General features: G+C 34.7%; 1 protein-coding gene across 1 annotated transcript in view; it reads right to left on the reverse strand.

Annotated features, from left to right (window-relative positions):
- The window catches only part of CCDC73 (coiled-coil domain containing 73), a 142449-nt gene that overhangs the window by 66930 nt on the left and 61776 nt on the right, over nucleotides 1-13743 (reverse strand). Inside the window, exons 4-6 of the mRNA XM_032640053.1 lie at nucleotides 12168-12239; nucleotides 10495-10530; nucleotides 9482-9556 (exon numbers count right to left, since the gene is read on the reverse strand). Of these exons, the coding sequence (XP_032495944.1) occupies nucleotides 9482-9556; nucleotides 10495-10530; nucleotides 12168-12239 (183 nt within the window). The remainder of the gene's footprint in view (nucleotides 1-9481; nucleotides 9557-10494; nucleotides 10531-12167; nucleotides 12240-13743) is intronic.

Raw genomic sequence — 13743 nt, forward strand, 5'->3', positions numbered from 1 at the left:
TAGGAGCGATATTACAGTATTTGGGGTGACAGGGCATCAGATTGGCATATTACTTTTATTTTATTTTATTTTTAAAAAAATATTTATTTGTTTATTTGGCTGCGTCGGGTCTTAGTTGTGGTATGTGGGATCTTCACTGCAGCATGTGGGATCTTTTAGTTGCAGCATGTGAAGTCTTAGTTGCTGCATGTGGGATCTAGTTCCCTGACGAGGGATCAAACCCGGGCCTCCTACATTGGGAGCACAGAGTCTTAGCCACTGGACCACCAGGGAAGTCCCTGGCATATTACTTTTAAATCATCCAGGAAAATAGTTCTCTGTAATGTATTTCTAACATCTCTGTAAGTTTATGATTCTCCAAACTACAAAATTTCCAAATATCTAAGAATTCCTTGTGGATAAATGCGCACAGTCAAAGCTCTAGGAATTTAGTTCCCTTGTATCACTGTGGTTAGGTAAGGCCTAATAAGATAAAGATTCAATAGTAGAAATAACACGTTATGTATTAAATATGCCTTCAGTTCTGTGAGAGGAATTAATGTCTTAATTTATAAATTCAGTAAGTTTAAAATGAAGTGAAGTAGGGGCTTCCCTGGTGGCGCAGTGGTTGAGAGTCCGCCTGCCGATGCAGGGGACATGGGTTCGTGCCCCGGTCCAGGAAGATCCCATGTGCCCGTGGGCCATGGTTGCTGAGCTTGCATGTCTGGAGCCTGTGCTCCACAACGGGAGAGGCCACAACAGTGAGAGGCCCACGTACCACAAAAAAAAAATTAAGTGAAGTAGAGCATATAATACGTTATTGCTTCACAAAATGGTCTTGTTTGGGAAATGCTGATGTATTTCAATTTCCTCATTTTACCTAAAGGAAAATCGAGGTTCAAGAAGACAAAGAGTTACCACAGGATCATGTATAATAGTAAGCCTTTAACAGGCAGAAATAATTTATTTAAAATCTACAGGACACTCAGCAAAATTTAGCCCTTAGGCATACTGTTTACATAAACAAAGTTTAATTTGTCAGGTAACTAAGATATAAGCAGGTTGCCCTGCTCTAACTAATCCCTTTATTATTAGTTTTTAATATGTATATATTTTTAAATTTTTATTTATTTATTATTTTTGGCTGTGTTGGGTCTTTGCTGCTGCACGCGGGCTTTCTCTAGTTGTGGTGAGCGTGGGCTACTCTTCCTTGTGGTGTGCGGGCTTCTCATTGTGGTGGCTTCTCTTGTTGCAGAGCACGGGCTCTAGGCGTGCGAGCTTCAGTAGCTGTGGCTCGCAGGCTCTACAGCGCAAGCTCAGTAGTTGTGACGCACGGGCTTAGTTGCTCCACGGCATGTGGGATCTTCCCGGACCAGGGCACAAACCCGTGTCCCCTGCACTGGCAGGCAGATTCTTAACCACTGCGCCACCAGGGAAGCCCTAACTAATCCTTTTAAAATCAAGTAACAAGGTACCATTTTAGATAGAAGTTAAACACATTCAAAGAATCCATTAAAAGAAAAATAATTCAGCTTTTGGTGTGTTGTGGTTTTGTGTCTGTTTGTTTCATTTTAGAATTCAGTAGGTAGAGTGGCTTGGCTATGAGCTTTTCAAGAAAAGGCATTATCTGATTTCTTATTCCTGCACATGGTAGGCACAACCTCATGAAAGGAAAAAAAGTAGCAACCTAAGTAAAGGAGGGAGGGAGGTTGCTACATGATGGTTAAGAGGCTGTGAACTTTTTTTGCCTAATGGATTTATATCAGATCCATAATTAAAGAGGAAATTTTTTTCTTTAACTTGGAGGGGAAACACCAGAAGTATCTTCATTGTTCTACACTGTTTATATATCATGTTCATCCAGCCATAAAGTAATATATACATCACCTGTACTAGGTCACAGGCTGAACAAGGCAAAACAAATCCTTACAGTTCTTGCACAGAGGGTCAGCCATATGAAGAAATTTCTTTTGATTTGAAAATACTCATTACATTATCCAGATAATTAAACATGCATGAGTGGTATCAAATGAAATAATTTAAGAAAAAGTGCTAAAATAACAAAGCACTTATAACAAAATTGGCATATTTCTTTATTGACAACATTTTAGTAGAAAAAAAAAAGTAACACTTTTTCAAGATTTATTCAGAAGTAAGAGGTAAGTTATGCCTAGTTCAAGATACTGTAAGAAAACACATTAGAGTCTTCTATAATAGCTATAATGGTAATTTCGGTATACTCAATTATAAGAACAACTTTTTAATTTAAATAATAAAAAAAAGTTTATCTACTGGGGTCATTTTAAACTGGATATCTGAGGTATGATAAGAATCACTAAACTGTATAACTACATAAACTTTAAATAGTAGCCTTAAACCTCTATTTCTTTTCCATCAACTTTAAAGAATATTTCTGGATATCACCATCAACTTCATCTCACTGCACCTTTACTTTTTCATCAACAAGGTTAGTAACATTTAAGTTTTGTTCTGTAACCACAATTAAGTCTCCCATGCTTTGCTTATAGGTTAATTCTAAAAACTGGAAGTCAACAGTGTTTATGTTATTACAATCAATATAGATATTGTTTAATGCCAAGCCCAACAGGGTGTTAATACCACCTTTCCTTTGTATAGGTCCAATGTGCTACATGAAGGATGATTTTACTAGGGTCAGGACCTAAATATCTTCTCTTGTTTTTTTTTGTTTTTTTTTCTTCTTCTTCTCTTGTTTTAACCCATCAATTGCTCAAAACCATCCCAAATTTTAATTTACTTTATGCTTTAGTTATACGGTAATCTGTTTTCTCTGGAGTTTCTAATCACTTACTGCTTTGTTGCTGTTGTTGCTGAAGAAACAAGATATAAGGAGTCTTTACGATATCACTAATATCTTCCAGCCTCTAATTCATCCAAATTGAGGCATGGAATCCATGCCCTTCTTTTTATTAAAAACATTCTTCTTGGAACTCATTGACATTTTGTTGTACTTAATTTTTATTCACTTTGTTACATCAAAGTAACAAATGAAATCTAAAATAAAAATTGCTTAATATCTCAAATGAGGAGAATCTAAATAGTGTTAAGACAACTGAATAACAACCTGAAAAAATATAGACTTAGATCCATATCTCATACTGTTACAAAGATAAACTTCAAATGATCAAAGATCTAATGTAAAATTTGAGTACTTAGATGTAATAAAAGAAAACATTGGCAAATCCTTTTTATAACTTTGTAGTTGTGAATGCCTTTCTAACCATGACAATCTCCAAAAGCCGTAAAGGAAAAATAAATAATTTATAGCAAATGTTAAACAAAAAGCCAAACAAACAAAATCAAAATACAAATGACAAACTGAAGAAACAATCTGAAACCCAGAACACAAACAAAAAGGGCTTATTTCAGAGAAATATAAAGAATTCATGGGAGTGACATCAGAAAGATGGTAGACCAGGAGGTCCCAGCCTTCCCACACCCCCACATGATTTAACAAGTACCTAAAAATGAAAATAGTTCTGGAAGAGCTCTGGAGTACTATTAAGAAGCTGCAGCAACCCAGTAGAGCACAAAAAAACAAGGATGTCTGAATAGAAAAGTATAGGAAGCATTTCACCTGTGTCATTCAATTGTCTAGGTTCATACAGCTTGGCGCCAAAAGAAATGCCCTCAGCAACAACTCCCCCCAAATGGGAGAAAAGGAGAGCAGGAAGACACCAGTAGCCTTCACCACCAAGGACCTCAACAGCCCTCATCACTACCATGGACACCAGCAGCTTTCACCTCCAAGGACACTGACAGTCTTTGCTAATGTCTACACCTACCTGAGCTGATGGAGCTGCCTAGAGCCCAGGCCACTGTGCCCTTTCTTGGAACCAGAAGCATCACTGCTCCCCAACCACGCCAGAGCTGCTAGACCCAGCACTACACCTGGCACCACCACATATGCCACCCAGCCAGCATCCTCACATCCACCAGTAGGTCAAGGTTTATACCCACCAGAGCTAGTCCAAAAACTCTGAAAGAGGTCACTGCTCCTTCAATGCACAAACACCAACAAAGGACTACAAGGAACACAAAAAATCAAGGAAACATGACACCATCAAAGGAATACTACAAATTTCCAGTAACTGTCCCCAAAGAACTGGAGATCTATGAACTACCTGACAAAGAATTCAAAATAACTGTTTTAAAGAAGCTCAGCAAACTACAAGATAACACAGATAGATAACTCAAAAAAATCAGGGGGCTTCCCTGGTGGCGCAGTGGTTGAGAGCCCGCCTGCCGATGCAGGGGACATGGGTTCGTGCCCCAGTCCGGGAAGATCCCACATGCCGTGGAGCGGCTGGGCCCATGAGCCATGGCCGCTGAGCCTGCGCATCCGGACGGAGCCTGTGCTCCGCAACGGGAGAGGCCGCAGCGGTGAGAGGCCCGCATACCTTAAAAAAAAAAAAAAAAAAAAAAAATCAGGAAAATATTACATGAATAAAATGAGAAGTTCAATAAAGAGATAGAAGTCATAAGGAAAGAACCAAAAAAATTCTAGAGCTGAAGAACACAATGAATGAAATGAAAAATGTAATAGCTTCAACAGCACACTCAATGGAACAAAAGAAATAAACCAGTGAACTCAAAGACAGATCATTTTAAATTATCCAGTGAAAAGAAAAAAGAATGAAAGAGGGTGAAGAAAGGCCATATGATTTATGGAACAACATCAAAAGATAAAGGGAGAAGAATTTTAAAAATCACTATAAAAAACATCAAGTAACAAAAGAAGACAAGAGAGGAAGAGATGTACAACACAACTAAAACAAAACAATCAACAGAATGACAACAGTGATTCCACACCTATCAATAATTACTTAAATGTAAATGGATTAAACTCTCCAATAAAAAGGCACAGAGTGGCTAAACAAATTTTTTTTAAATCCAGTGATACATCTGTAAGAGACTCACTGTAGATTTAAGGACACATGTAGACTGAAAGTAAAAGGATGAAACAGATATACCAAAGAGTAACCAAAAGAAAGCAGGGGTGGCTAAACTTATATCAGATAAAATAGACTTTAAGTCAAAACTGTCTTTAGAGACAAAGAACGTCATTCTATAATGCTAAAGAGTCAATTCAACAGGAAGATATAATAAGTATATATGTACCCAACATCAGAGCACTTAAATATACAAAGCAAACATCAACAGATCTGAAGAGAGAAACTGACAAAACTACAATGATAGTAGGAGACTCCAGTACCTCACTTTCCATAATGGATAGAATATCCAGACAGAAAATCAATAAAGAAACAGTTGATGTGAACATCATTATAGGTTAAATGGACCTAACAGACATATACAGAACTTTTCACTCAATAGAAGAAGAATACACATTCTTCTCCGGCACACATGGAACATTCTCCAGGATAGATCATATGTCTACCATATGGTGTATCACAGAAAAGTCACCTTCTATGTGATAGGTCGTCAAAAAAGTCTTAAATTTGAGAAGATCAAAATCATTCCAAGTATCTTTTCTGATCACAGTGGAATAAAATTAGAAATCACTAACAGTAAGAAAACAGGAAAATTCACAAATACATGGAAACTAAACAACATACTCTTGAACATTCGTTATGTTAAAAAAAAAAAGGAGAATTTTAAAAGTATCTCAAGACAAAACAAAAACAATAACAACATATCAATACTTATGGGATGCACCAAAAACAATACTAACAGGAGATTTCATAATGATAAACGCCTACATTAAAAAAAAAACCCTCAAATAAACAACTTATCTTTACATCTCAAACAACTAGAAAAAGAAGAACTAGGCCAAAATCAGCAGAAGGAAGAAAATAATAGAGATTGGAACAGAAATAAATCAAATAGCAAATACAAAAACAATTGAAAAAAAAACAACGAAATTAAGAGTTGGTTTTTTGGAAGAATAAGCAAAATTGACAAACTGTTAGCTAGACTAAGAAAATGACAGAAGAATCAAATAAACAAAATTAGAAATGAAAGGAGACATTACAATGGATACCTCAGAAATAAAAAGGATCGTAAGAGACTATTATGAACAATTATATGCCAACAAATTCTCCCATTAAAAGAAATAGAGGGCTTCCCTGGTGGCGTAGTGGTTGAGAGTCCGCCTGCCGATGCAGGGGACACGGGTTTGTGCCCCGGACCGGGAAGATCCCACATGCCCATGAGCCATGGTCGCTGAGCCTGCACGTCTGGAGCCACCTGTGCTCCGCAACGGGAGAGGCCACAACAGTGAGAGGCCCGCATACCGCAAAAAAAAAAGAAATGGATAAATTCCTAGAAACATACAACCTACCAAAACTGAAGATCGATGAACTAGAAAAACTGAACATACCAATAGCAAATGAGGATATTGAATCGCTAATTTAAAACCTCCCAAAAAAGAAAAGCCCAGGACTAGATGGCTTCATGGAAGAACTCTACCAAACATTTGAAGAAGATTTCATACAAATCCTTCTTAAATTCTCCCAAAACACGGAACAGGGAACATTTCCAAACTCATTTTATGAGACCATCATCATTCTGACAACAAAACCAGACAAAGACACTACAAGAAAAGAAAACTACAGGCCAGTATCTATGATGAACATAGATGCAAAAATCTTCAATAAAATTCTAGCAAACAAAATTCGAGAGCATATTGAAAGGATCATACACCATTACCAAGTGAGATTTAATCCCTGGGTTAAAAGGATGGTCCAACATATGCAAATAAATCAATGTGATACACCACACTAATAGAATGAAAGAAAAAAAACCACATGTTCGTCTCAATAGATGTAGAAAAAGCATTTGACAAAATTCAACATCCATTCATGATAAAAACTCTCAACAAAATAGGTATATAAGAAATTTACCTCAGCACAATAAAGGCCATTTATAAAAAACCCACAGTGATCATCATAATCAAACCAGTATAAGGCAAGAGTGCCTATTCTCACCACTTCTATTCAACAGAATACTGGAAGTCCTAGCCAGAGCAATGAGAAAAGAAAAAGAAATAAAAGGCATCCAAATCACGAAGGAATAAGTAAGATTATCTCTATTTGAAGGTAACATAATCATACATACAGAAAACCTTAAAGACAACAAAAAACTGTTAGAACTAATAAATGAATTCAGTAAAATTGAGGATACAAAATCAGCATACAAAAATCAGCCACATTTCTATACACAAACAATAAACTATTTGGAAAGAAAATTAAGAAAATAATCACAATAGCAACAAAATGAATAAAGTATTTAGTAACAAATTTAAGCAGAGTGGCTAAGGTCTGTACACTGAATATTATAAAACATTGATAAAAGAAATTTAAAAGGCACGGATAAATGTAAAGGCATACTGTGTTCATGGATGGAAAATTAAATATTGTTTAAATGTCTGTATTACCCAAAGTGATCTACAGATTCAGTGCAATCCCTATCAAAATCACAATGCCAGTCTCTACAGAAATAGAAGAAACAATTCTAAAATTTATATAGAATCACAAAAGACCCTGAATGGCCAAAGCAATCTGAGCAAGATGAACAAAACTGAAGACATTATACTTCCTGATTCCAAAATATATTTCAAAGCTACAGCAATCAAAGCAGCATGGTACTGACAAGAAACAAAACAAAAGCAAAACCAAAACCAACATGAGACATATCGACCAATGGAACAGAATAGAGAGCCCAGAAATAAATCCACATATCTGTAGCCAACTGATCTTCGACAAGGACACCAAGAACACATAATGGAGAAGGGATAGTGTTCAATAAATGGTGTTGGAAAAACTGAATATCCACATGCAGAACAATGAAACTGGACCCTTACCTCATGCAATATACAAAATTTCATACCATAAACAAAAATCAACTCAAAATGGATTAAAGACTTAAACATAAGGCTTCCCTGGTGGCGCAGTGGTTCAGAGTCCGCCTGCCAATGCAGGGGACACGGGCTCGTGCCCTGGTCCGGGAAGATCCCACATGCCGCGGAGTAGCTGGGCCCGTGAGCCATGGCTGCTGAGCCTGCACGTCTGGAGCCTGTGCTCTGCAACAGGAGAGGCCACAACAGTGACAGGCCCGTGTACCACAAAAAAAAAAAAAAAAAAAAAAAATGACTTAAACATAACTCCTGAAACCATAAAACTACTAGAAGGAAATTTAGGAAAAGAGCTTCTCAACATTAGGCAATGATTTTTTAGACATGACACCAAAAGCACAGGCAACAAAACCAAAAATAGACAAGTGGGACTGCATGAAACTAAAAAGCTTCTACACAGCAAAGGAAATAAGCAACTGAGTGAAAAGACAACCTATGTAATGGGAGAAACATTTGCAAACCATGAATCTGAGTAGGAGTTAATATCCAAAATGTAGCAGGAAGTCATATACACACTCAATAGCAGAAAACCCCAAATAACCCAATTAAAAAATGAGCTGAGGACCTAAACAGATATTTCTCAAAGAAAGACATACAAATGATGAACAGGTATATGAAAACATGCTCAACATCACTAATAATCAGGGAAATGCAAATCAAACTCACAATGAGATTACCTCACACCTATCAGAATGGCTGTGATCAAAAAGACAAGAGATAAAAAGTGCTAGTAAAGATGTGGAGAAAAGGAATCCTTGTACTACTGTAATCAGACTAAAGGAAGAAAGCTTGTCAACTGCTTAAATAAATCCACACTACAGTGTGAATTACCTGATTCAGGTAGTAACCATCAAGATCCTTCCACTGTAAAAAAATTACTTTGCTCTTTGTAATTAATATTATCTATAGGGTGATACTCTGAAATCACGTGAATATCTTTTCCCCCAACAATCTCTATTTTACTTTTTATCTCTTTTTATTGTTTGTCTTCCCCATTAGAATGTAAACTCCACAAGGGCAGAGGTTTTTGACCCTTTTACTCACAGCTGTATTCCCAATGCTTAGAGCAGGGTTTGGCACATAGTAGACCTTCATAAATATGTATTGAATGATTCATCATCTGTTGTATACCTCTGTATTCTGTTGTATACCTCATACCTCTGTATGAGACTGAATGACTTAAAGGCAAAGTGATGTTTCCTTCATCTTTGTATTTGTAGAAAATAAGCATAGTACTTAGCAAATAATAATAACAATAAATGCTATTTTATGTTCATTTTTAAGGACCATAGATAAATCAGTTATAATATATAGGCCTAACTTGCTTTTGTCATCTATAAAGTGCTAAAAATAACATATATCTAATTATATTACTGTGAGAAATAATGAAAGTTATGTTAATATTTCCTTTTAAAATAAAAGATAAAGCAAAAATCCTACTAATTTGAAATCCAAGGCTCTCAGGAAAAAGTACTAAATTATATATGAATTTTTTTCAGCTTCACTTTGCTACACTACATGTTTACAGCATTTTACTGATACAATGCTAAAATACCAAATTACTTTTCAAGCAATACTAAGTTACTTTACCTGTAACGCCTTTAATGTTTCCTTCAATCCTTCTATTTCTTTTTCTTTTATTTCTGTAGCAAGTTGATATTTTCCCTTCAAGTAAAAAACTACATTTCAGTACTTTCCAATGTAAGTGACACTATTAACAGGGAGAACAAGAGTTCAAGAACCAAAATCTCTACTTGCAACCTAATACTTCACAGAATTTAAACATGTATCTGTACTACAACTTGTATTTCTAATGACTTCAAGATATCATAAAATTACAAAAAGGTCTATACAAGGTTACAAATATCATGAAATGGAAAATCTCATTATAACAATAAATCATTTTATCAATAGAGCATTCCTGAGAACTTATGGATACTATATAATTAAGTATTTAATTCATATGGCTAGAATAAATATATTCTAAACAATAAGACACAAGTACATTTGTTTTATAAGTATAAGGATATGAGAAAAATTTTAAAAGAAAGTCTTTTGCTAAAAATAACTCTAAGTTTTAATATTATAAATGACATGTCCTTTGATATAATAAAAACATGTATGAACTATTGAATAGCTAGAGAAAACATTTAATGCCACATGAATTTCTAGCATTGTTCAGAGTTGTATACTCTTTTCCTGTTGGTCTGCATGCAGATGCAAATCATCTTACTGTTTTTTAACGAAGGTAGTTTCATTGAAAAGGCACTAAAAATATATTATACTTAATAGAAACACGGCAGTATAGTGGAAAGAGCAATTAATTTAGGGGCTGAAGAAATCTAGGTTCTAGTCCCAGCTTTGCCACTTCAAAATGGGAACTTCAGCAAGTCATTCATATCTTACTAGGCCTCAGTACTCTCAACTGTAAAATGATAAGAGCTCAAGTAACATGATTCCCTTAGGTCCTTTCTGTTTCTAAAATTTTAAGAAATTAACAGTCTCCATTTGTTCATTACCAATGCTCCTTTCCATTATGGTGAACAACTGATAATTAAATGCATTTAAGCTATGTTTCAAATTATTAAAAAATTAATATATACCTTTTCTTCTTCCAAGGCACACATCTTCATATGCAACTGATAAAGAATTTTAAAAATTAAAATACAGGTAAGTGAAATGTTACCAGTGATTTGCACTGGTCAGTGAGACTACAGAAATGTTTTACATGTCTATATTGTTTGAACTTAGTACAATGTGATTATGCTACTTTTACACTGAGAAAATAAATAATAAAAGGTATAAAAGGGGGAAAAAAGATAGTCACCAAAGAAAATGAACAATTTAATCTCACGATCAGAGCACCAATCATCCTTGAAAGTTTAGTTTTTCCCTCCAGTTTTTTTTAAATGTTTCAATATTTTGCCATCTACTCATAAACAATAACATATAACATTTTCTGAAGGCATACTTTTATAAAATTGATATCATTTGTATTTGCACTGACAGTATTTTCTGAAATTTTTTTTAAATGCATGTGTTAGTCTAATAAATAAATAATGACATTTTAAAACAGAAAAACTAGGGTGAACTTGCCAAAGGAAAGTAATTAAATATTCCAAGCAACACAAGGATACTAGGCAAAGTTGTCAAGAAATAAAATTTTTCTTTGGAATTTCTCCATCTCATTTTCCATATTCCTCACTTACCTTCAAGAATCCTTTTTTTTAAGAGAAAGAAAAGAAGAAAAGAAAATTAAAAAAAAAAAGAACCCAATAGCACTTTCTCCTTTACCCTTCAATTACCTGGATGTTTCTTCTTGCCCAGAGTCCCTTGTGGTAACAGAGACATAGAACTGCTCTCTCCTAAAGAATACTATGCTGTACATTTGGTTTCTGCTTCCTCACCCTTCAATTAAAACTCTCATAACTTAGGTAAAGCCAATTTCAGACTATAAGGAAGTTTATCATCTGCTTAAACAAATCCACACTACAGTGTAAATTACCAATAACCTTAACCCACTAGTGATTAGGTTATATAGGTTTATTTCTTTTTATGCATTTCTCTCTGAACACACACACTTGTATGGAGATAAAAACAAAAAAGGGGGAAGGAAAAAGGAAAAAAAAATGGTGATGTTGGCATGGCTATAAGGAAAAGCATTTCCAGAGTACATTTTCCATAGGCACATTTCTTACACTTCTATTTTATAATTAGGAACTGAAGAGAAATGTGAGGTAGTAAAGAAGAGCTATAGAATTCAAAATAACAGAAGGAGTTGTTCTTCATTTCTTTAAAATATATTTTTTTCAATTCTTCTACTGATCTTTCTTAGTTGTTAGTAGTTGATATTTATGGAGGTGCATGATAATCACATCTCTTCCTACTTGCATTTCAGCTTTTCACCAGTGTTATAATGTTAGCTTGGGTAAAGGAGTAATGTGGAAAAGGTAAGCTCCTAAGATATGCTAATTAAAGACAGAAAAGGGAGAAGGGAGAGAAAGAGCAAGAACACACATATCACTAACATATTTTATTTAGGACCAATGAAAACACATCTCCAAGAAAATAGTATTCCTAATTTCTTTCCTTAACTAAATCATTCTACCACATTACATTATTATCAGTTGTGATTCAAAATAATCTTATTTCCTGCTTCCAATAATAACATTTTTGTCCTCAGTGAGAATGGAGAACAACCTGTCATAATATTCATGAGAAGTGGGAAAAGTGCAATATTTAAAACTGTAATGTTTGTCTATCCTTATGAAATTACCTGCTTTCTAAAAACTGCCATTGCTTCTTTGTGTTGCTTTGTTAATGTTTCCTTTTGATTCTGAAGAGTTTCCTATTTTAAAATCATGAAAAGTTAAAACAGATTCTAGCCACTTTCAGTTTTAAATTTTAATTGGGTTCACAAATTAAAGTTAAACATATTCATTGCACATATTATTTTATGCTCTTAAAATGTAACTTATGACAATTTTATTATTTTTTTAACTGTCATGGACTCAGCATACAATAATTTTGCTTCCAGTTGCTTCTTCATGATAAAACATATTGCTCTCTAAAATTTTAAACTCTGAATATAGCTTACTTTAAAGTTTTCTTCAAGAAAATATCTTTCACCAAAAGTTATTAAAATTAAGTCTAATATACAAGCAGACTATAGTCTTATTACAGTTTCCAAAAACACCAATTTTATTATCTAAGCACAAATGTTTACATGGTAACATATGATTCTTTAAATTCACTGAAATAATTTTTTACAAAACCAAAACTACCACAGGGCATTTTTGAAAAAAAATCCATGTATACAATTCCATTTCTTTCCCCTCCACCTTTTTTTGGTACAAGTTGTGTGTCCTGTCCTTTAGATTCAAGATGAACTTTTTCTTCTATCTTTATCAAATAATTCTCATAATTTAAAAACTTAGAGCTAAAACTGGCAACCACTTTCAAATGCTTCTGTTATTTTACTCCGTGATTCTACAATTTAAAAAATTTATCTACTGACCTCCTATATGATAGCTTTCTTGTATAACCATAATCCTACATGTCCTCCGTCTATTCTTCCAACAGAATTATATAAAAATTGTGGCTTAAATCAACAGTCAGTATTTACACTCTTATAACTGCAATTTTTATTCAATGCTAAGCCATATGGTATATCATGATTACATTTCTTTTTTAAAATTTTATTTATTTATTTATTTTTGGCTGCGTTGGGTCTTCGTTGCTGCATGTGGGCTTTCTCTAGTTGCAATGAGCGGGGGATACTCTTCCTGGACCCAGGCTTGAACCTGTGTCCCCTGCATTGGCAGGCAGATTCTTAACCACTGCGCCACCAGGGAAGTCCCATGATTACATTTCTATATATACAAGTTTTATTTTTCCTGAAGTTAGCAATTACTTTAAACTATTTTAATTCCCATAACTAATTTTGAAAAATAATACTGCCAGTTCCAAGGTCTGTATCAATTGGTTCATATGCTCAGAAGCAAAAAATAAAGAATAGAAAAGGCAAAGTGAGAAGATCCCAAGAATGACTTAGGAAATCCCGAACTGCATAGGAAAACAGACATTTTTTTTTTTAGTTTTTAAAATTTTGGCCACGCCACGCAGCTTGCAGGATCTTAGTTCCCTGACCAGGGAATGAACCCAGGCCCTGGCAGTGAAAGCACCGAGTCCTAACCACTGGACTGTCAGGGAATTCTCCGGAAACCAGACATTTAGAAAAGCTGTAGATATTGGACAAAATTTTTCAGAGGATATTGCCCAGTTTTCTTATAAAAATATATTAGACTCTACTCCTGCAAACAAGGAAAGAATGAATTTATAGGACACTTCAG

Source organism: Phocoena sinus, chromosome 8 (genome assembly GCF_008692025.1).
Source record: "Phocoena sinus isolate mPhoSin1 chromosome 8, mPhoSin1.pri, whole genome shotgun sequence".
NCBI classification, from domain to species: domain Eukaryota; kingdom Metazoa; phylum Chordata; class Mammalia; order Artiodactyla; family Phocoenidae; genus Phocoena; species Phocoena sinus.